The sequence below is a fragment of the Lissotriton helveticus genome, chromosome 5_1 (genome assembly GCF_964261635.1).
Source record: "Lissotriton helveticus chromosome 5_1, aLisHel1.1, whole genome shotgun sequence".
NCBI lineage: Eukaryota > Metazoa > Chordata > Amphibia > Caudata > Salamandridae > Lissotriton > Lissotriton helveticus.
The window spans coordinates 1,940,518,505-1,940,542,277 of NC_136065.1; the positions used below are offsets into that span (position 1 = coordinate 1,940,518,505).

At 48.8% G+C, this 23,773-nt stretch overlaps 1 protein-coding gene and 1 long non-coding RNA gene across 2 annotated transcripts in view; both read right to left on the reverse strand.

Annotated features, from left to right (window-relative positions):
- The window catches only part of LOC144756526 (THAP domain-containing protein 11-like), a 35,382-nt gene extending 33,276 nt beyond the window's left edge, over positions 1-2,106 (reverse strand). The window contains exon 1 of the mRNA XM_078646316.1: positions 1,719-2,106. Within this exon, the coding sequence (XP_078502442.1) occupies positions 1,719-2,106 (388 nt within the window). The remainder of the gene's footprint in view (positions 1-1,718) is intronic.
- The window catches only part of LOC144753900 (uncharacterized), a 232,416-nt gene extending 208,971 nt beyond the window's left edge, over positions 1-23,445 (reverse strand). Inside the window, exons 1-2 of the long non-coding RNA XR_013594590.1 lie at positions 23,314-23,445; positions 7,767-8,126 (exon numbers count right to left, since the gene is read on the reverse strand). This is a non-coding gene — a long non-coding RNA (uncharacterized LOC144753900). The remainder of the gene's footprint in view (positions 1-7,766; positions 8,127-23,313) is intronic.
- Between the last annotated feature and the right edge of the window lie 328 nt (positions 23,446-23,773).

Sequence of the window (23,773 nt, forward strand, 5' to 3'; positions counted from 1 at the left end):
GGGGGAGAAATAGTAGAGCTTGATGGTGGTCTTCAGAGTGGATGTGTGGCAACTCAGAGTGGATACTGGGCAACAGGTAGGCTGGAAAGGAAGATAAGAATACAGTCTATCTTAGAGTAAACACAATATACATATACACCTTTCTTATATTATATATTTGATCACTACATACCACATTTATTTGCTCGTATTGCAGAACTGATAATTAGGATAAAATAAGGTGTTCGTCTTGAGCTATTACAAAGGTGACAGAAAAAACAATGGTAAATGACTTCTTCTGACCCTGCGCTGGTAAGTGTCAAGAATCTAATGTGTGAACTCTCACTCTGTATGTATTTAGTAGGCCTCTGGTAGACGTCCAATATTCCTATGGATATGGTAAGGATCTGGAGTCAACACCACTGAACGTTGCATTAAAATCTATCAAACAAAACATACATTCAGGTCTTCAACAATAGTCACAAAATCAACATATATATATCTAAACGTAGCGCACAGCACTGTTATCGTGATTCTGTGTAGAGACGCCTGAAATATGCACCACACTCAGGTCCACGCAAGAACCCAGAATACATCTGAAGTTGGCCAAGGAATGGGTGAAATGAAGACGTGCACAGGGAATCCAGCAAATAGTGAGGGATGATGAAACCACCTTCGCAGTGCTCAGCCGGATGGCGGAGAACAAGCCCGGCCGCCGGGCGAAGCACCAGGAAGAAATAAGGAGGGAGGAGAAGGGAACCTAACTAAACTACATGAGAACTGTACAGGAGCCCAGCCGGATGGCGGAGACCAAGTCCGGCCGCCGGGCGGAGCACGCGAGGATGCGAGGGGAACAGAGGCTGAGCCCAGCCGGATGGCGGAGAAGAACCCGGCCGCCGGGTGGGACTCAAGGAAAGGGGAAATAACACGCTACAGCAAAAACTGTAACCGCCACATAAGCTGACGTCAGGGAGAGTGACGAGAGCTAACCACAAACAATACTGAAAGAGCAATGAAAGCCGAAGCTCATCAAAAAAGACGAGAGGACAGGAATCACTCCACCAGCGTAGATGGAAGCAAATTCACCAAACCGGAAGTCAGGCAATTCAGAAACGGGATGGAACCCACAACGGAAGGAGCAAGACGCAAGAACGTAAAGCGTCGTTCTGTGGGTCTTGGTGTCTTAAATAGTGGTAGCTTTAAAGGTACAGTGTTGTAGGGAAGTCGGGGCATGACACATACACCTCGAGATGTCAGACTCTGAGTCTGATGGGGACGACCAACCACCCGCACAACACCGACAGGCGCATGTGGCAAACTCAGCAGAAGGACGGAGGAGACGTGCACACATCACCCAACATTATTTCTGATGCAGGTAATAATGAGCCTTAACAACTGAATGGTGAACGTAAATGTTTTATTAACATGAGCCCATGTTAAGTAAAAATCAGAATAGTGCAAATTCTGAGGGTGATTGAATTAAGGCATAAAGTCTAGAGAAAATAGTTAAGAGCACTGTTTGTCAATCACCACGTCGTAAAGGACTATGGTTACACCACCACGGCCCAGAAATGAGGATATGCATGGATAGTGCCTCCTGCCACATACACCCAGCCTCCTATCGCGTGCCTCTGCAACATCAACAGGATGTGTGTGTGTGGATGTGGTGCTGCGCGAACTGCGCCTCCTGGCAGGGATCACTGGCACTGACATGCTACTGAGGCTCGAAGCCTCCTCACTCCCCTCCTCCCCTTCCAAGTTGATGGCACTCACTGTCCTGGTCTGTAAGTATTCCACTGCTGTGGTCACTTGTCCCAAGGCCCTTGCAACATCCCCACAGACATGACCAAGGTCAACTTGCATTGCAACGGAGCGCCGTGCCAATAGTGCAGTGGGGTTGCTGAGCTTGTTGATGGCCCTTGTATTTGCTGAGGTGCGTATCAGGTTCTGGCGATGCCTTCTCCGCTTAGTAGCCTGTCCTACAAGCACCGCCCGTGTGAGCTCCTGTAGGCTTGCGTTTGTTTGGCGATTGCCCTCTGCTACCACTGTTGTTAGGTCACGCACACTGTCTGCCATTGTGCTTATGTTCTTCTCCATCTTGGAGATCTGAAGAGTGATTGTGCCCATGTGTCTCCCCTGCAGGCGCTGTAAATGTGTAGCATCTGTGACTCTATGCCACCATAGACATTTGTCTGCTGCTCAACACATGCTGCAATATGTGCCCTAGACCTGCGCCGTTGCCCTGGTTGGACCTGTGCTGCTGTTGGAGTTGGTGTGGCAACACGTGGCTGGATGGAGAGTGTAGTAGGTGCTGGTGTTAGTCCCGCCTCCATTGGCAGCAGTTAGGGGACATGTGCCCTGCGTTTTGGTGGTGATGGTGGGCTTGCTTGGACCACTGGAGTTTCTATATTGCTCTCCGCAGGTGTCTCAGAGATGTGGAATTAGTCACTGTCATCAGAGTCTGCCACAGCTGCATCTGTGATGTGAAACAGTGCAGTGTTAATTTTTGTTATTCCTACATTTGTTGAACATATGGTATACTTTGCTTAGATAAAATCACTGACTAAATGCACTAGCTGCCATGCTGTGTTGGTGTTTTCTGATTTTCTTTGCTGCTTTTGAATGCACAATTTGCTGACATGACTACAACTCCCATGATGCATTTTGTGTAGGGGGAGAAACATGGCCTGTAGTTTGATCTGCATACTGTATTTGCCTGGGGGATGTGCCTGATCATACATTACGCAAGGGATTAACGCTTGCATGCATCTTACCTTGTGTTGTACTTGCTGCACCAGATGTGTCCAGCTGTGTGACTCCCACCACCGCCTCAGGCTGGATTGTTGCATCAACAAGGTCCTCAAGGGCTGTGTTTGTGGGTGCCGTCGATGGTCCTCCTGTGGCACCTGCATCCCTCAGCCTTTCGGCAATGCGCTCCTTGGCACGTATCCTGAGGTCGTACCACCTTTTCTTCAAATCATCAATGCTCCAATGTGTCACTCCCACAGCGTTAACCTTAGCCTTGATGTGCAGCCACATTTTTCATTTCTCAGCCTCAGGAACCTTCAGTGCCAATTTAAAAAATAATTTGTCGTGGCTCCTGCTGACCTCCTCAATTAGGTATTCCAACTCCCTCCCTGAGAACTTCATTTTCCTCTTCCTGGGCATGGCACCCTGCCCTGGTGTATTTTTGGCCGTCCTGTGTGTTACAAGGTAGCTGGATCCAGTAATGTCAGTGATTCTAGTCAGCCTCAGTACTCTGCCTCCTACTCTGAGCTCCTCAGGGCACTGAATAAAGCATGGCCTCATTCACTTCCAGGTTGTGATGTCATCAGCCTGCTTCCAAAGTGACCTGCTTTTTGCGATTTTTGCTAATAGCGAGATCGCAAATAGCGAGATTGCTATTTTGGATTTTGTCAGGTTTTGCGAGTCGAATTTGTGTACTCGCAGTAGTTTTTGTGATTTTTAGTGAATCGCTATTTCTGCCCGTGGGGCTTCATGCATTCCAGATAGCGATTTTTTCATTGCGATTCCTTATTTTTCGCAAATAAGAAATCACTATTTCTGATTTTGATGCATGTGCCCATAATTCACTCGACTACTTCTGGGCAGCATACATTAAGAGGTAGCATTCCCCGTTCAGAGATCATGGCCAAACACACTCCCAAAATGCCCTTGTGACATGATGTCAGATCATAGCATTGTGCATTTTATACTGTTGGGCCCCTGGAAATCCTTTTAAGTCCCCATATTACGCATTTCAAATTGTAGGCACCATCAGGTGGCAATGACTCATGTTTTTGTATCTTGTATACTTGGAATGTGATGTGTGTACTTTTTATGCAATGGAAATGTTGTGAAATAAAGTTTTGTGACTGAATGACTCATCTACAGCTTTTACGTTCCTCACGTATGATTAATTTTATTAAAATGGCTATTAGTATTAGGAAGCGCTATGGAGGTTTATTACCTACTTGGTACAAGAACATTGTTACCCAATTTACTTAAAGAATAATGTTTGTTTTATTATTAGGAAATCGCTGTCTGTATAATACGATGTTTTATGATGGCTATTATGAGTTGTTGATTTTACAGATGTATTTATTGACTGTTCTTTTATGGCATATTTGCCAAATAAAGATCAATTGACTGACTGACCGGATACATTTATATATAGTGTCAAATCTACGCTTGCTTTTCTTTCCCATACAGCATGAGTACTGTCCTTTGCTATTGTTTATGGAAATGTTTAACTTGACAAGTTATGATTCCTTTTCCCGCTTTGGGGTGTATAGGAGAATGTGTGTTCAAGTTGTTATTACAAGCGAGTCTGATTAATCTGTGTAAGAGCCAGGGGTGTCTCCTCTGCTGTGGCAGAGGAGCGTCGCCCCACTGCTTTCTCACAGTGCGAGAAGCCAAAACATAAAATGGTAATAACTTTTAGTTATTACCTTTTTATGTTTGCTTTGCGGGCAGAGCTGCTCTGCTATCTGAGCAGGGAGGGAGATGAGAGGTTTTCCCACTCCTGAGTGTGCACAGACTGTTTGGTCGGCCCTCGACCCCCGTTCTGCTCGAATATGTGATGTAACAACGCTATCAAAATGATCGGGGCATGTTACAACGCAAGTCGCTACAACGACTTACGCTGGAGGGCGCTGGACTTACGAATAGTAAGATTTACTATTCCAACACCAATCTACGTACAGTAGGGAAGGTGTTGGAATAGTAAATCTTACTATTCCTTAGGTTAAAGCGCTATACAGCGCAAGTCGATGTAACCCTTGCGTTTAACGGCTGTGTTGCAACTGCATCGTGGTGTAATCACCGCGATGTAAAGGATGTTTCCACGTGCGGCCCTCCTCCCTCCGCCCCCCCCGTGCCCGTTCCCCCACCCGCGAGCCATGCCGGCCACTACTGGTAAAAGCCCGTCTTGTATTACAATGTGTGTGTTCAGTACCATCATGCAGTAAAGGTCCAGTACCTGGGAAGAGAAGATCTACTTTCTGTTAAACATATTCTGTCTATTTCTCCCTTCTGATGAGATTTCAGGTCACTGTTATGCCTGAGGCATTCCATTTGTAACATTGCTTTTGGAGATGTTCTTCTATCTGGGCTGAACGGTACAACAAAAATAACCCTGCTCCCTATTTTACTTCTTATGGAACAACAGATTTAATATGTGTCTTAAGGCCCCAACCCCTGCATGGAGGGAGACCTAATCATTTGTTGGACCCCTGTAGATAGGTGCCTCTCAGAGACCTCCTTGGCCCAGTCAGGCTTTTCCTCTCTTGCTGATAGTTTAACCTGTAGATGTGGTATGCCCTCTAGAGTGCATATGCAGGCAATAAGAGTTTGCTACTGGTAGGTGGTATGCCATCTGTTCCTGTAATAGATAGAACGATCTATTAAAAGGATGACCCTATGGAAATAATCGAGTTTGGGTGTAGTGGGTGTTAGTTGTTCTTTCCCAGAGGCTTGTGGGCAGCAGGAGATACTCACAAAGACATAGAATCATAGTGGCTCGGGGCTAAAGGTAACTGACAACTGCAGCCACTGATGCTGGCCCACTGACGAGACACTTGGGATGGGCCATCAACAATAGCCATTCTGTCAAGGCCCAAAATCTAAGGATGTTTTTATGAAAAATATAATATTGTCTGGGAGCTGGACCTGTTTTAAAATAGAAGCAGAGTACTTGCACAAATGGAGAGAGGCTGGACGAGAGAAAACAGTCAAAAAAGTTCAGACTATATGAAGGCTGGTGGCAAATGTTACTCTTGAGCCACATGGGTGGAAGTCAAAGCAACAGATGGAGATGCACCCTTGAATGACTAACTGGTAGAACCAAATCATGGACTTATTCAAAGTAGAAGAGAAGCCAGCAGTGTTTGTGACAAGTATTGTGTCCTTCAACAGTTAGCCTGTTGGGCTGAATAAAAATCATTATCCTAGCCTTCTCCAGGTCTGTAACATGTATAATAACAAAAGCAAAGTAGTTAATAATAGCGAAATATACCAACTGAACTTTAACCTCATAAAGTTATAGCACATATAATGCTAACATGTCTATAAATTGCATTACTTTAAAAAACAAAAATCACACAAGCAAAGAAATCACATGATTAAGATTAAAACTGCAGATAACAGGAGGTACGGTAGGTGCCCTTGGTTCTCATCAGAAAACAGTTGAAGAGATACACAGCAGAAGCTTCTCTGCTGAGATAACAGGCTATTAGGATTCTAACTTTCTCGCTTACCAGTGCCAAGGTGAAATCGAGGCTTCAACACTTGCAAAGACGAAGGCCTGCACATCTTAGTATAACACAGGAGTACATTAAAATGCTGTTTAAAACAACATCTCTGATAAAAAAAGTAATAATCTAATTGGCCTAAAACTATGGAGACATTTATAATCTCCTCTCATTTGCACTTTGACTGTAAATCTAAAGCTGATTTCTAGCTTTCAATCTATTTGTTTCTAGCTCAATCTTAATTTTGTTACGCTTTCATCATCACATTCCTCATTAGTATCCTCAATGTTGGTTAGTGGATATGGATGGGCAATGCTTTTATTAGAAACAGAACAACAAATAGTGTACATGGATATTTGTATCAACACGTAGAGTTAGTGTGACCAGTATTAGTGCAAGAAATATTTTGAAGCTCTTCATTCCCAACTTTCCAAAGGAGCTGTAAACCCAGACCTCAGCCCTCCAGTATTCAATCTTAGTTCTTCATGATCAGTGTGGCGCCCCTTAATTATGATCTATCTGCTCATGAATGCTAAGGGAAGCGTTACGGATAAAAGAGTAGCATTTAGATCCAATATTAGCACAGACACCACCCTGGGCTGCAAGGAGATGGTGTAGGACCATAAAGTTCTATAAGATCACAGTGCTAGGGCAAGCTAGCTGACCATTTATCAAACCGAAATAAATAGCTGTGATGTTGGTGATTTTCTCTAATATTCTAGCGTTCTGTCTCATCTCATAGATAGCCTACCCCACACAATAGAGAGGAAACATAATAGAGAAGAATCTATTTGGCTCACAAACTTCACGGTGCCTTTGTTGGTTTGAAGGAGTTGTTCATCATAGTGATGGTTGGGACCACATATCCAGGGTAACAGATCTCAGTCCAGTCTCAGGGAAACCAGGGGTGAGTATACATGCCACAAATGATATAGACACATGCCTCTTGGTAACAATACTTATGAAACAACTGGCCGGTAGGAATGTGGGATTCAAAGGGACTAGCGTAGTCAGGTGTAGTCTCCAGGACCGTGTCACATTCACTCTGCCCACAAAGTTGAGTCCATTACTTTGAACTCGATGTTCACAAAACGATCAGTGCTCTGAGTAAGCAAGATGATTAATGTCTGCCAAAAAGCTGGAGACATAGAAGTTATACATATCATGTGTAGTTTCCAGAAGAGTGCTTAATCTGGCAGATGGTTCCTATGGTATTACAAATTAAGGCATATTTTGTCTTTATTGAGTGGCACCCCAATCAAAGACATCCCCCGAACATCGTTGGGCAAGTGAATGCAAATGTAGTATGAGAAAGATTTATTGTCAGGCTATATTTTTCTAGCAACACGTAGGAGTTGGTATGGAACACAGATTGGTGGCCACCTTTCAAGGACAGGCGCAGGGCAATTTTGCTTTACACCAGCCCCCGCTCAGTTTCCACGAGGTACCCGACAAGAAGCCAGAGAACAAGAGTGGCAGCAAAGCAAACCGGCTAGAACCACAGTGGGATCCGGTATCGGGAAGCCTGTTACTCACCTTGGACACAGAAGCAACACCAAAAAGGAGAAGCAGTATCCTATGGAACTCCCTCAACATCAGCAGGAAGCGATGAAGACATTCCTCTGAAAGTGCCAGATCAGGTCCATAAACTGAAGCAGTTGCTGGAGCAGCAGCATCAGATGGGGCAAGTGCACGCTTGCAGTGCGATGAGTGGATCCATTGGGCAGCTCATGCATGGCACTTGACATTTGTGTAGGTGATCAGCAGGGATTGCTAAGGACCCTTCTTTTGTAGTTGTAGAGAAGTCTTCCATTGATGATCCTTCATATATACCCTGCTGCTGGGCTCCAAATTCTGGCAAGGATCAGAAGAGCACTCTGGAAGAGCATTTTGCACCTGAGAACATGAAACAGCACAGGCAGTGAATCAAATGCATGCAGTAAATTACTTTAATATCACATTATTATTTAACTGTAAGTTCAGAACTGATGCTGGGACAGGCAGGTTAGAGGGTAGTATTATCAGCTTACCTATGATTATTTCAAATGTGGACAATCTAGTTAGGAGTAGTATGGATTGACCAAAGGGCCAATGGCAAGGCATCAGGCCACTTGAGATGAGTCTTGAAACATATGTTCACTAATTTGTTTTTGGTGTTGATGATGTGTTCTATGTTGCATGCAGAGTCGAGATTGTATGCACAGTGAAAGTGTTGACTTATTTCTTAGGCTATGTAGATTCCCTGAACGACATAACAAATTAAGTGTGGGCCCTTAGACTGTCAACGACCTCCAAAATGGCAAATGAGGTCTCAAAACAATGTATATTTACCCATAGACACACCTGCCAAACATCCTACCATTTAACCATTAAATGTAAGGTGTAGTGACAGGTACTTGTGAAAAAATGCAGTCACCATGAAAAATGCTGAAAACAAGACAGAGGGCTTTCCACATGCCAACAAATGTAATACCTGCAAGGTACCCGTTTTGTTATGTGTGATACCTTCAACTAATCCTGACTTTTTACCTAACTGCACTTTAGAGCTGGGATTTTTAAGCCCATAGTTACAATGTTCACAGAACATTTCCAGTCCCAAAATACAATGTGATGTCCACAAAACAAGAGCACCACCTTATAGCAGTCAGGCGAAGAGTGCAGAAAGCAGTGGCAAGCATGCTTAAAGCATCAAATCTTAGGTACCCTGGAATGCAGGGCTAAACACTATTCTAGTGTAATTCAAAATGTTAAAGATTTCACAAGGCACTATGCTTTTGGCAGGTTTGACCACCCCTACAGTGTCATAATATTCAGTAAGTAGTAGGTGAATTACCCCCAACTGTGTCCAGAAATGTGTTTAATAAAACATATGAGTCTTGAAAGAGCAAGTGTAAGAGGTAGTGGGATGTGAGTGAGGGTAATGAGATGCGAATATGAGTAAGCATGTAATACGCTAACTTCCTAGCTTGAAAAAGTCTACAAATGCAAATGGAAAGAAGACACTACATTCCCTGCATTACTTCTCCTTTAAACAAAATATGTATTTTATAACAATCCCTGCTAAAACAAATTGTTTTGTAAACACTGGAAACACATAGTTTTGTCTATGTTGGGGGTCAGGCAGCTGAATATGCAATGATTTCAAAAGTTTTGAAAAACACAAAGTAAACACCACTGAAATCCACAAAAAGTTTCTGGACTGCCAATATACAATTAAAGTGGAAGCCAGTACAAACTTCTCAGAGTCTACCACAAGGTAGGATGCCACTGCAACCAAGCACATGCATGCAGTGGCGTCACGAAACTTTGTCCGCGCCAGTCAAGAGTTCTCAGGCCAGCGACCCGGCATACTGCAGGGGCTCACCCCAGCCATAAAAAAAGGATTCTGGTTTCTCCATTGGTCACATCCGCCCTCTCATCGGGCAATTTACATACATCAGTAAATACTGCTGCTTCGCCCTCCAGCAAAGTTACATAACACTGCATCCAGCCGGCCCACCAAACACATCCTCCTACTTGATGACCCACCTTCAAGCGAAGCACGCTCAGTTAACCACATCCAAACGCCTACCACTTCCGTCATGCCTGCTACTAACGCATCCATTACACTCTACTCTCACCCCTACGAAACACGCAATTATGCTTTCTGCCCACCTTTAAAACGACCCCTCGTATATCCCTACGATCCCGTGACTGGCGTTCACTGCTCCCCTGTCTACCACCAACGGCAAAGACAGGAAGACTGATGACAGGTCCCCATCTAACTGCCGCCCTCCTCAATGCCACTGTGGAAGTTTAAAACATGTTAAACAATCTCTTCAACTGACCACCCCAAAACAGTTCTTGCTGCTAGCCTCTACAGCATCAAAGACGTTCCTGCTACTTTTCATCCTCTGCATGATGCACACAATATTATTAAATGTACAAAGGGTCCGATTTTTGTTTCCACACGCCAACATTAATTTACACTATGTACCCCACTAAACCGTACCTCCTGTCAAAGGCAAACCTGATCCCATGTGTAGCACCAGTCAGCAACTACCCCACGGACAAACACCAGAGAGAATGCGCGATTCATGTAATTAAATCTCCAGTGACAATGTAGCATTTCCCCACCCACTGTCAGCCCAGTAAAGTCTGCAACCGCACAGCAGCCATCAATACCGGCAACATCTAAAGCGCATTTCCACTTCCTTTCAATGGCAGCTCCTGATACATATACCTATGACTTCTGGGCGGCATCTACCACAGACCACAGCATTCTTTGTCTCCCTGAGACTAACCGAATGCTGTCGGTGAACACTTCTCTTCCCCCTTCTTTACTAATAACTAATGGAGGATAACGAAAAAAATATATAGTATTTTCTTATGCAAATAGCGTATCAAGCATTTGCTGCCCGCAGTCCTCACCAGATCCATATGTATCATTAGTCTGCTATCGCACCATCCTGTCAACCCTATTATTATCTGGAGATGTTTTTATCCCTTCGGTGAACTGGAAAAAGCAATACCGTGCACGGAAACTAGTCCCTTTAAAACCCTTGCTACATATACAGGCTTGCAAAGCACTTACTTGTTTTACTAACTATCGTAAAGCAAACAGGTAACTCATTGTTATATTAAATAGATTGTAGAACGCGCAGCTACCCCAGCAGAGGGGCGTCCGGACACTCAAATGGAGAGACCACTAAAAAGGGCACGAGAAGCTAAGGTGACGGGAAAAGATACGTTTTTATTGCCTTACGGAACGCGAAGTAGTTTTTCAAACTGCGAATAGGCAAAGGGAGAGAATTCCATAATTTGGCTGTCCGAGTGCAGAAAGCGCGCCCACCGCCCTGTACTCTCCTCACCCTCGGAACTACGGACCAAATGTTGGTCCGTAGAACAGAGTCGGAGGGAGGGAATGTAGGGTGCGATGAAGGTGGCTAGAATGCCAGGTGAAGATGAATTCAAGATTTTAAACGCGAGGCACAGGGACTTGAACTCCACAGGTCTGGCCACTGGCAGCCAATGTAGCTGGTGGATGGCAGCAGAAGTGGAGCAGGTTCTCGGGGTCCCATTCTCAGATTGGAATTACTGCTTAGAAGTGTTTAAGTTAATACTGAGACGTAGGATTATTTTTTTGCATGTCTGCCAGACACTTGTTCTTCCCTGCATGGGCACACAATTAAACAATACAATTTAGCCTAACAAATTGTTCAGAAATGTACCAGAAGGTAAAGAAACAGCCCATATTAATTTTACAAAGAAAAATGGACAATCGTCAACTTTATACCCCATGATATAAAAGCCATAGCGTGCACAGTTGGTCCAAATCCATGCCACCTAAATCTACCACACACAGCACATTTGAACATCTCAATAAAACTCATATTTCCACTTCTCTCCATACCACATAAAACCACGTCACATAATAACATTCCACACAACTTAATACCACCCCAAACCACATAATTACACTCCACACAACATATTTACACTCGACTCCAAAACACATAATTACCCTCCACAAAATACAACTCTGCAACATGCTGCATAATGCCACTATGCACAATTATACACCACAACATACCACATAATTCCACACATGACACAATTCCACAATTCATTTTTTTTTTTTTTAAACTGTTTTTTATTGATTTTGTGCACACAGCATACAATCGTGGTTCACAGACCCGTCCGATCTTAGCACATACAGCCATGTCACTGTCTTGCAGTCCCCACAACAATCCCTATCCAGAATCTCCCACCTCCCCCTCTACCCTTACACCCCCTTGTCAGTGTGCCTCCATGTCCTTGTCATGGCTCGTCAGATCTACCCTATAGACAGCAGGTGATACCCCTCTCCGGTCCATGTCCATACAGAAATCCAGGTACTGCCCAATGCTGCACAAGATCTCGGGCTCAAGTGACTCATGCAGTCCGCCCTCTCCCAGTACCCGGCTCACTGTCTAATTCCCCTCCTCCACCACACCAACCTCCACCTCCCCCTGCCCCACGCCCCCCTCCAGAGTCGCCGGCCCGCCAGCCTCTCCACCATCTTCAGCCTCCAAAAGTGATTGCAAATCTGTCACAAGCGCGCTCCACGCCCTGGCCGTATCTAGCGCCCTATCGTTGGCCGTACGCCTAGCTAATTGCAATCTGAGAGAGCCTTCGCACGCGGCCCATTGCAGGAAGCACCTCCGCCACCTCAGGAAGTTAGGGCCCCCTCTAGATTTCCAATGTAGAGTAAGTTCCCTCTTGGCCATTATGAACCCCAAATCATAAAACTTGCTAGTGACTTTAGTGGCAGGGGTATGGGGAAACCAAAGTAGCAGGCATGCACCCGCGTCTGCATCAACCTGACGACCCGTAACCGTATGCAGGCAAGCGAAAACATCAATCCAGTATGTGCCAAGCCCTGTGCACGACCAGAACATATGCGCAAAATCAGCGTCCCCCGCGGCACAGCGCGGACATAACGATTGCGCACCACCGAAGATCCATTGGATTTTGGCAGGTGTCCAGTACGCCCTATGGAGTGTGTAATACTGAACTAGTTGAAACCGAACGTTACGAGTGCCCTTCCAGGCCCTGCATACAAGCTGAGGCCAGGTCGTCTCCGGTATCTGCCGACCAAGGTCAGCCTCCCAGCGCTCCCGCAGCCCATCAAGGGGAGGAGGATCAGCCAGCGCCAGCCTCCGGTACAGGCACGTGATGGCCTTACAAGTGCCAGCCGCCATCACGACATACTGGCAGCCCAACGACGTGGGCGGTTTCACCAGCCCCATCCTCCAGCGCCTCTGAATCCCAGTAACCAAAGCCGCATGTAACAAGAAGTCACCCCTCGGCAGATCGAAGGCCTCCTGCAGGGCACCGAACGGCATCAAGGCGCCGTCCCGATACAAATCCCCTAGCATGTGGACCCCGGAGTCCTCCCAACTGGCAAGCGCCGACCAGTCCCCACCATGCGGGAGGGCAGTACACATGCCCAAGGGAATCTCCGGCGCATACGGGGCGCGACACCCCACCCGCCTGTGGCCACGCAGCCAGCACTGGCGAAGGGTACGCTCCTCAAGAGTCAGCCGCTCCAACCGAAGCTCCTGTTGAAGCACAATAAGGACAGGACATGGCGCGGCACAATCCGACCCTGCGGTCCATCCGGTCCTCTAAATTCCCGCGCCACCGCCTGCGTGAGCCACTGAAGCTGAGCAGCCAAATAATACCATTCGAAGTCCGGCACTGCTAAGCCACCCTCCTCTCGGGACCTAAGCAAAGTATTCAGGGCTATGCGTCGCCGGCCAGTGCCCCAGATAAAACCTATCACCGCAGATCGTAATGTTCGGAAAAAGGAGGGCGGTATCCACACCGGCAGCGTGCGGAAAAAGTTTAGTAGGCGCGGCAGGACCACCATTTTCAACAACGCAATTCGCCCTGCCACAGACAACGGAAGGACGCTCCAAAACCTCATGCTACCTCTAATGCCCCTCATGGCCCTACCCACATTCCCCTCATAAAGGAGTGAATAGGTGTGATATATATGGACTCCGAGGTATTGCAGGCAATCCGGTACCCAGCGCAGGCCATCCAGCACCTCAGGCTGGGCGCAGCGGGAAGTCAAGGGGAAGAGGCAGGTCTTAGACCAATTAACCCGGAGGCCCGACAGGTTCCCGAATTCCTGGAGCAAGGCCCGTGCTCCCGTCACTGACGCATCGACATCGGCCAGGTATAACAAGAGGTCATCGGCATACAAGGAGATATAATGCAAATCGCCGCGTGACGGTACCCCCTCAAAGTACCGACCCTGTCGGGCCCGCGCCGCCAGCGGCTCAATCGCCAAAGCGAAAAGGAGCGGGGATAATGAGCAACCCTGCCTGGTGCCCCGTCCTACCGAGCACGCCTCAGATATGGAGCGGCCCGTTCGTACCCTAGCAGTGGCCGACTCATATAGCAGCCTCGTCCAACGTACGAAGCCATCACCCAGCCCGAACCGAAGGAGTACGCAGAACAAATAAGGCCATTCCACACTATCGAACGCCTTTTCGATGTCCACCGACAGCACGGCCGCCCCCGTGGGGCCCTCCCCTTCAACATCCATGACCCTTATCAGGCGCCGAATGCATGTCGAGGTGTTCCTAGTGGGGATAAAGCCCGACTGGTCCGGGTGCACCAGAGAGCACATATGGGCAGTCAGCCGTGTCACCAAGATCCTGCTCAACACCTTGTAGTCCACCGTGAGCATCGATAGCGGACGATATGCCGTCCTAGCTGTGGGGAGGCCGCCCTTTTTCAACAGCGGGACTACGATTGCCTCTCGCGCCGATGCCGGCAATCTACCTCGCTCCCAGGCCTCCCCATAGACCTGGTGCAATCGAGTCACCAGGAGATCCACATATGCAGCATAAAACTCCACCGGGAGGCCACCCCCCCCTGGTGTTTTCTTCCTGGCCATATGCTTAATTGCCGCTCTGATCTCCCCCAGCGTAATAGCCGCCCCCAACGCGGCGCCCTGCTCTGGATCCAGCCGCTGCAGCTGAGCCTCTTCAAGAAAGGCATCCAGTGCCGCCGGGCGCGCCGCCATCCTGCTCCGATAAAGTTCCGCATAGTAATCCCGGAACTGAGTGTTTATCTCTTGCTGCGAATGGACCAGGCCCCCAGTCGGAGTAGCCAGCGACAAAATCGGCGTAACCCTAGTGTCAGGATTAGCCAGCCATGCCAGCAGCGAGCCGACCCGATCCCGTTCCGCATGCGCTCGGACCATATATTCCCGGTAGTCATGGCAGCGGAGCCTCTCCACCTGGGTGGCCACCCGCTCTCGAGCCGCCAGTACTTCTTCCCTATTACCGCCCGCCCCGTGGCCGCTCCTCTCCGCCTGCCGCAGAGCAGCCTCCTGTCGTGTGACATCAGCCAGTAGCGTCCGGCGAACCCCCGACGAGGACGAGAGGCACGCGCCTCGCACCACCACCTTGAAGGCGTCCCACTCAATTGCTCGAGTGTACGCGGTTCCCAAGTTCTCAAGGAAATAACGTTCAATGCAGTCCTGCATTTCAGCGTGGAAGACCGGGTCCTCCAGCGCCAGCGGGTTCAACCGCCACGTGGGAACCGGCTGCCGCTGTCTGGTCCAGTGGACCGTAAGCAGGCAAGGGTTATGGTCCGATATGGTCCGCGCCAGGTACTCGCAACCACGCGTAAGCTCCTGAGCCCCACCCGAGCAGAGGAAAGTGTCGAGACGCACATGCAAATCATGTGGTACCGAATAAAACGAATAGTCCCTGTCTGTGGAATGACACGTCCTCCACGCGTCCCGGAGTCTCCACCGGTCCTGCCAATCCTTCCGAGCCTTGGCCACTCTGCGCACCACCGACTGAGCAAGCGGCGGATGGGAACGGTCCATCTCAACATCTGCCACAGAATTAAAGTCCCCTCCCATGTACACCGTACCCACGAGCATATCCGGCAACCGGCTTGACAACACGGAGAAGAACGCAGCCTGATCAAAGTTAGGGGCGTAAACACAGCAAAACGCAACATCCCGGCCATCCAGCCTCCCCAACACTGCCACAAACCTCCCTTCCGGATCCACCCTAGTGGTCAATGGCTGAAAGGGGACACCCGCCCGCACCCAAATTAGCACCCCCCTAGCATGCGCAGAGTAAGTAGTATAGAAGAGTTGCCATCTCCTTCGCCGCTGCAGCGCCTGCCCTTCTGCCAATGTTAAATGCGTCTCCTGCAAAAAAGCCACCTGGGCCCCCCTCCGGACTAAATACGCATGCACTTTGTATCTCTTCCTCATGGAGTTGAGCCCCCGCACATTCCAGGAAATGCACTTCAAGTCTAATCTAGCCGCCATCAACGGGCACAGAGGAAAGTCCAATTCCCCACAGTCTCATCGGCACACTGACAATTCCCAGAAACTCAGAAACCCCAAAGCAACTCCAACCAACTCCCATCCCACCCACCCCCAGAACAGGCATCAAACAGTTGTCACCCATCCAAACCCAACCCCCGAGTACGAGGGAAACTCCGGAAGATACCAGAGACTCACAAGTTATGTGAGATCGAGGGGGTGACTCCACACCAGCCGGCCGGATAGCCAAGACCCGTCACACCAGGAGAGGTCGATCCCGACTAAGAGTAGACCTCCCCCATCCCCCTCCCAGCAGCACCACTCCCCACTGAGAAGGCCAGGGACCCAGCACCTCCCACAAGGAGCAGAGTACAGCTATATTCCCATCCGCTCAGAAAGCAGGACCCCAACCGCCCATAACGTGCCCACCCCACAGGGTCAGCACACCCCCTTACTGTCCATTACTCAGCGTCCCGTAGTCACTCATCCAATAGTCCATCAGCTGTCTGCGGGGTGATCTGAGGCAACCCCCCAGTTTCCTTGTCCGAAACCTCATCCGAACCGCCCGGTTCCGCCTCATCCGAACCCAACCTGGAGCCTGAGTCCGCCACCTGGGTCTCAGGCACTGCTCCGGAGATGTCCGACACCGCTTGTAAGGCAGCTCTCCTCTCCTGGTCCGTCTGTGAGGCTGAGGGGGACCTCCTGCCCTGTTCTCTCCTCCGATTACGCCTGCTCCTGCGCGGTTTCGGCCGGTCCTCAGCATTCCCCGTCCAGGCGCCCGTGCCATCCTTGCCCGCTCGATACCGCTCCAACTACTGCCAAGCGTCGTCCGGGGAGTCACAGAACGTCGCCACTCCATCCACCAGTACCCTCAGGCGAGCCGGGAACAACAGAGAGTACTGCACCCCCTCATCGCGGAGAGCCCTCTTGACAGCGATGAAGGAGAAACGGCTGCGCTGGACCTCCTGGGAGTAGTCAGGAAATATCGACACAGACGCATTGTCCACCTTGTAAGGACCAGCCAGCCTAGCCTGCCGCAATATGATGTCCCGGTCCCTGAAGTGAAGTAGCCGAGCTATCACCGGCCGGGGAGGCCGTCCCGGGGCAAGGGGGCGAGCCGGGACCCTATGAGCTCTTTCCAATGTGTAGAAGTGCGTCAAACCTTCAGGGACCACCACCTCCCGCAGCCAGTTCTCCAAGTACGCAACCATGTCGTCCCCTTCAATATTTTCGGGTAGACCCACCACGCGGATATTGTTGCGTCTGTTGCGTCCTTCCGCGTCAGCCGCTCTCCGTTCCAACTGCTGCACCCTGCGGGTTAAGTCCACCAGCGTGGCATCCGACGCCTTCTGGGCCGGCTCCAATGTCTCTATTACCAGCTCCGCGGCCTTGACGCGGTCAGCAAGCTTGTTATGGTCCGCCTTCAAGAGGCCAAGGCTCGTGGAGACCTGGGCGATGTCCTGGCGCAGCGCCTCTCTCGTTTCCCCTATTGCCTTAAGAATTTGGTCCATCTGCTGCTGCTGCAGCCCTGTCGCCCGATCGCCCGTCTGCTGCAGGTCATGGGCGTCAAGAGAATCTTCAACTTGGTCCGGCGGTGCTGCGCCCGTCCCCTTCCGCGGCTTCCCCATGGAGACTAGCCGACGCCAAACACTGCAGGGCCGTCCCAACATGTTCTTCAAAGAAGGCCAAAGTCGTTATCCCGCCGGCAAGCCTGGTGAGATGGCAGGGTCGTACACGATGAAGGGAAGAGAAAAAAGGGGGGGGGCAGCCAGCAGGCCCAGCCGGACCTCGGCACCCGGCACCTCAATGGGACTCCCTCCGCTCCGGGTCCCCGCAGCCTCCAGCACAAACCACCAACAACCCTACGCCGCTCCGGTCCTCTCTCGATGGCCGTCAGGACCCAATGCAAGAGTCCAGGATGTCAGCAGAGTGGACCCAGGTCCCCACTCAGGGCCAGATGGCCGCCCCGAGGAGTCTGCAGCGCCCCCAGCACCCTGCGGCCTGCGGTCTGCGAGGCGGTGCCAAGATCGTTGCTGCCAATGTCCGCTGTGGGCCAGGGGGGCCCCCCCAGACAAGCTCGGGCCCCCACAATCACTGCGGCCACCAGTCCATCCGATACGCCGTCACTGCCCAGCAGATCCTCAGCCAAAACGGCACCCCCGGCACCAGGCCGGCGTTACTTCACCAATGACGCCGCAGGGCCAGAGCGCCGGTCGTCCACGGCGCCGCTCACCACTGACGGGCGCCTCCGCTCCCGGAGCCCACTCCGATCCGCTCCGCAACACCAGCGTCCCGGCACTCCTCCTACCGGTGCCTGGCCCGTCGCTTCCAGTCCGTCGGGTTCCCAGGGGCGATCTCCCGCACTCGGGGTCAGGGTACCCACCAACACCGTCCTCCGGCACCCGCAGCGGCTCGGTCTCCGGGGGCCCCTCAGAAATCGAGGCCGGGGATCGGCCGCGAGACACAGGCCCAAGCAAAATGGCCGGCGGCCGCCTCCGCAGCTCCCTCTGAAGAGCTCAGTCCCCAGCGACCACGGGACCCAGGGCACTCCAGTTCGGCGCTAGAGTATCCCGCGAAGATCAGGGATCAATCCCGGGTGGTGGTGCCGCCAGAGGGGTCCTCAAGCAGGATAAACACCGAGACCGACCCGGAGCTCAGGGCTCAGGCGTCCATGCTCGGCAGTGTCGTAGCCACGCCCCCACAATTCCACAATTCATACCCACACAATTCATCACACAACATAATTACACTCCACATAATACCACTTGGCACCACATAATTAACCTCCACATAATTAAGCTCTACTTCATACTGGATAAATACAGTCCACACAAATCCAGTCTATGCCACGTAGCAACAATCCACATAACTACACTTCATACCATGCCTCATAATACCACTCAACATAATTTTCACTCAACACCGCACACTTCCACCTCGTCACAATTCAACTCTACAAATTTCCATTCCATACCACATAATTGAACAACAAACTACATAATTCAAACCAACAACACAATTTCTCAACATACCACATGCATCCAATCTACTCCACAAAATTCCACATCATGCTACAATATTTAATAGCACACAACATAAGTCAACTCCACTACATACCACTCCACAACGCAAAATACCATTCCAGATAATCCCACTCCAAGACACACAATCCCAAACAGAAAATGCATAGGTAAAATACATTGTCCTTTACAACGTCAATAGCTCTAACTCTCACAAATTCGAGACCAATTGCATTGCAAATGCTTACTTACCTTCCAATGTGTCCCAGCAGATCCTGTTCCAGGAGCTACAAACATTCTCCTGGCCCTGTCAGCATTTTGCTGCCTCGTCGGCGGCGCATCATCCCATAACACAATACAAGGCAATACTCTACAAAAACATGCAAATAGGGTTGGTTCCTTCTTCTGTTTTATATTCCCAGATCATAAACTATCTCAAAAAGACTCCTCCTAATATATTCCCAAAAGCCTGCATCAACAACTGACCTTCAGTTAAAGTTATTTACCTCTCCTTCCTGTCCACCCTCATCATCTTCCCTTACGGTTCATGTCTGCCTGACACATTTTCTACTAGTCTATCTATGCCAATTGTCACATCTCATTTCACAGCTCAGACTCTTGTTCTTTAAAATCATATCCCTACAACCTAAAAATATTTACTCTCCTCTAGACTATCTATACTCGTCACAAAGCGTTTCTATGCCTCGTTCAGGGGTAGTAAGTGCAATTTAAATGCAAACACAGAAATACAGTACCATCATACATATATTTTTATTTATTTTTTTTGTAGTGTTTTATATAGAGCAAACTTGACCCGAATCAGATATCAGAGCGCTTTACATAGCACCAGTTAAGTTACATGAGGGCACACATTACTTCAGGATGCACACTTCCAACAAACCTTCCATATCCGAGTGGAATTCGTCGTGCATAGCGAACAGATGTTTTACAACTTTCAGTTGGAACTCAATGGAGGCTTGACTTTCTTTTTACAGAGCTGGCGACAAAGATCATCATCCAGATAAGACCGGTGACTTTTAATATTATGTATGTTCCATCTCTGAGAGAACTTTATCTCAGTGGCATGTTTCTTTTTCCAGAGATAAGGAAGTAAACTCACTCGACTCAAAATTGAAATGCTTCCGTTCTTAGCGCTCAAATCATTGATAGTGGAAAGTTAAAACGAATAGGATTGTACCACTGCTCCTACTTCCAGCGACCACTACGAGTACCTTATTATGCAAGTGAAGACAAAATAGAGAAAACCATGTCATGCGTGAGCTTTGTAGTGTCCAATTACAGTGACTATTATTTTTGAGAAATAGATGGAAAAGTTTGGGTCTCATAACAGATTAAATAACAAACAAACCTGGTTTCCATCCAAATTTGAATGAACACCGTCAGGAAATGAGTTGCGCCTTTTGTGCCATTCACATGGCAGGCAAGTTTAAAACGGTTAAACTGGGGGAATATGGTGTAGAAAGCAACTTTAACTGGGTAGACAGATTTTCCGAAAACGGGACATACATGCGTGTGGTCGGTCATTCATTAGCCATACGAATTACACCTGAGGTGATGCAATACCTAAACAACACTGTTATCTACACAAAGCTGAGCGGGTATGAGTAAGAGGTAAAAAAAGGACAAATACAATAGAATTATTTATTTAGCTATGCAAGATGCTGCGCTGACCGCTACTGTGCGCTTTAACACTACAGAAATTAACACATACGAAGAAGAGCAATTAATACCAGAGCTCCTTCCAAATCAACTGGTAAAGACTCGAGAGGCTACTAGCCGAGGAGCTCTTTTCACAGTTGTTACTTAGGCACTTGGTACTCCTCACCGTTGGAGCATCACACACTGAAGCACTTAGAGGTGGGCAGGCCACTTATAGCTCGAGCCGGGCTCTGGGTCAGCTCCAGGTTCTCATGGAACCTCGAGCCAAACAAGCCAAGTTTTGACGTGGTTCTGTCTGCCACCTGCGCTCTACTGTAGCACACAAAGTTAAAAACAAAGCACTAACAGTTGTGTTAACCCCTTCCATGCTGATGACGGCCCCCGGCCGTCATGCATCACAGTGCTCGTGTGCTGATGACGGCTGGGGGCCGCCATGAACCCGCCCACTCATTAGAAGTGCCGCACAGGTGCAGAATCGTGCCCGCGCCCAAGGGGTTAAAAAAAGACAGATATCCCTTTAGTGGTTGACTTGTACAAAGTGAAACTAGAAAGCCCAGGAGGAATCTCAACTTCCCCACTTAACCACACTGTATTCTCAGGCAAATATTTTGCATCAGCCCCTTTTCTTCATTACCTCTCAATATAAACCTATAATGTAACTTATTAATGTCAAACCTGTCGCATGTCAAAGGAATGTACTATTTTAATTTTGAAGAGAATGTACTATATTTTGAATGATGGTAACATTTCCAGGGCTCGGCTGGTGCAAGGGCTCTAAGAGCCAACCCAGACCCTTGGGACAGATCTACAAGAAAGTGCTGCAGCGGGCACCGCAAGACCTTTGGCTGCGCCCTGCTGCAGCACTTTCAGAGCACAGGAAAGCGACATATTTACAAGAATATGTCGCATTTATGTGCTCTCCCCTGCGCTGGCACACAAACAGATGCCATGCGCCGGCACATGCACCCTTTCACCATGGTGCAAGGATGCCTGCACCATGGGGAGATTGTTTTTGTGCAGGAAGGGGCACCTTCCTGCACAAAAACAATCACAAAAGGCTTTTTCCTCTTTCAATGCGTGCTGTAGAATGCAGCATGCATTGAAAGAGGAAAAATTAGGAGAAAATAAAACATTTCTCCTCTTGCGCCTCCCTACGCCACCTCTAGGGTGGCGTAGCATTCAGATGCAGCTCCAGATTTACGATCTCGTAAATCTGGAGATGTGTCTTGTTCCAAGGGTGTTGCGTGGGAACACCCACAGCAACACCCATGGAACGCCCCTTCAACGCAAAGTGCTGCGTGTGAAAGGGCCGTATTTACAAGGAGAGGAAAAGTCACGCAGGGTGGCTTTTCCTCTCCCTGTAAATATGGAGGAGCCCCCTGTGCCACCAGTACGTCATGAAAAGTAACGTAGTGGTGGCGCAGGGGGCTGTACTGGTGGCGCTGGGGGCTTGTAAATCTGCCCCTTGGACTCTTCCCTCTTAATTTGTTGGTGTGCCACTGCCCACCTCTACTTAGACTCTGGAACGCCGAAGATGGACCCACTGGCTTAAACACACATCATCCACAGGTGTAGAAAACATCATTTTAAGGTCTGGAGACACCCTCCCATCCCGTGAGCCCGTTAACTTTATTTATTTATTTATTTAATGCGATTTTATATAGCGCGAACATTACCCGAAGGTGTCAGAGCTCTTTACATAAAAACCAGTTGATTATAAGCTCATAAACTCATAAGCATTAATACAGGATAATGTATTGAGCATTGATACAGGAAAACTGTATTGTCCTATTGATGGATGTACGTTTATTGAAACCATCAAGGGATTAAATCAATCCATTGAATAAACAAGAATAAGGATTCCCTGATGTCTCATAGCTTGATGTTTGGAATGAGAGAGCCACTGGGACAGCAGGTATTTTTGTTAGTTCTGCAGTATGCTTTCCCGTGATGCCCCATTTGAAGCAAGCAGTCAGTGCAAAAGACAAGTTACATTTTACAAGACTTTTGAAGTGTCTGAAATGCTTTCGTGATATGAAACCAAAACTGACATCTGGGGTTGATAAAAATAGTTTTCTAGTTTGGGAGGAGATGGTACCCTAGCCTGTTCCAACTGAGAGTAAATAGATTAACAGACAATAGATCTGTCTGAAGCAAATTCTTACGTAGGCACAAAAGGTAGCCACCAATCACAGTACCTCAGTGCACTCCCACAGCTTTCATTTTTTCTAAATTAATGTATTCACTGTTTCTTCTTTTGTCACCTTTCAGTTGTTGTCTCAACATTTCAATCCTTGCAAGAACTCTTAAGAATTATTAATATGTTCCTAATTTTGAAATAAAACAAGCATTGGCGTTGACAATGGGTCTGGTGTCTGAATGAAGGCGCCTTAACTGCACTGTACATGAAACCATCTGGTGGGGCCTTAGTCGGGATCCCCGGCCTCACAAAAGCTCATCAGTTCTGACAAAATCTAAACACCTCGTGGCAGCAGCTTGTGGCAGTTCACCACTGTTGACCGAGAGGATGAGGGCAGAGCGTGTTTCAGTCACTCACCAAAAGAACAGCTTGGGGCAGAAGTTGGCGTCTGTAGGGGGTTGAGTTTCTCGTCCCTAGCCGTGGCTTCCATACTTCATGCTCCCTTAGCAAGAGCAGGCAGCCGGGTCTGCTGTAGTGCCCAAGCAGCGAAGGCTCACTTTACACACAACTAGCCCGGGAGAGGCACCGAGACAGCCCCCACTTCCTGTCTAAATGCTCTGAGATAATAACGTCAGGTCTCAGAGGCCGTGCCTGTGATGAAAGCTCATTCTGGGGCCCCCACCCCCTTCCTCCTTCCGGGCCTGACTCTGACTGAAGAGAAACAATGTCAGGTGAAACATTGTTTCTCTTCAGGCAGAAGGAGGAGGTGAGGGGCTCCGAGCAGACTGCAGACAGCCGACAGCCTGCACCTGCTTCAGAGCCTCACAGATCTGATCTCCACCGAGGAGCTGGGGGGCCCCCTTCACCTACTCAAGGC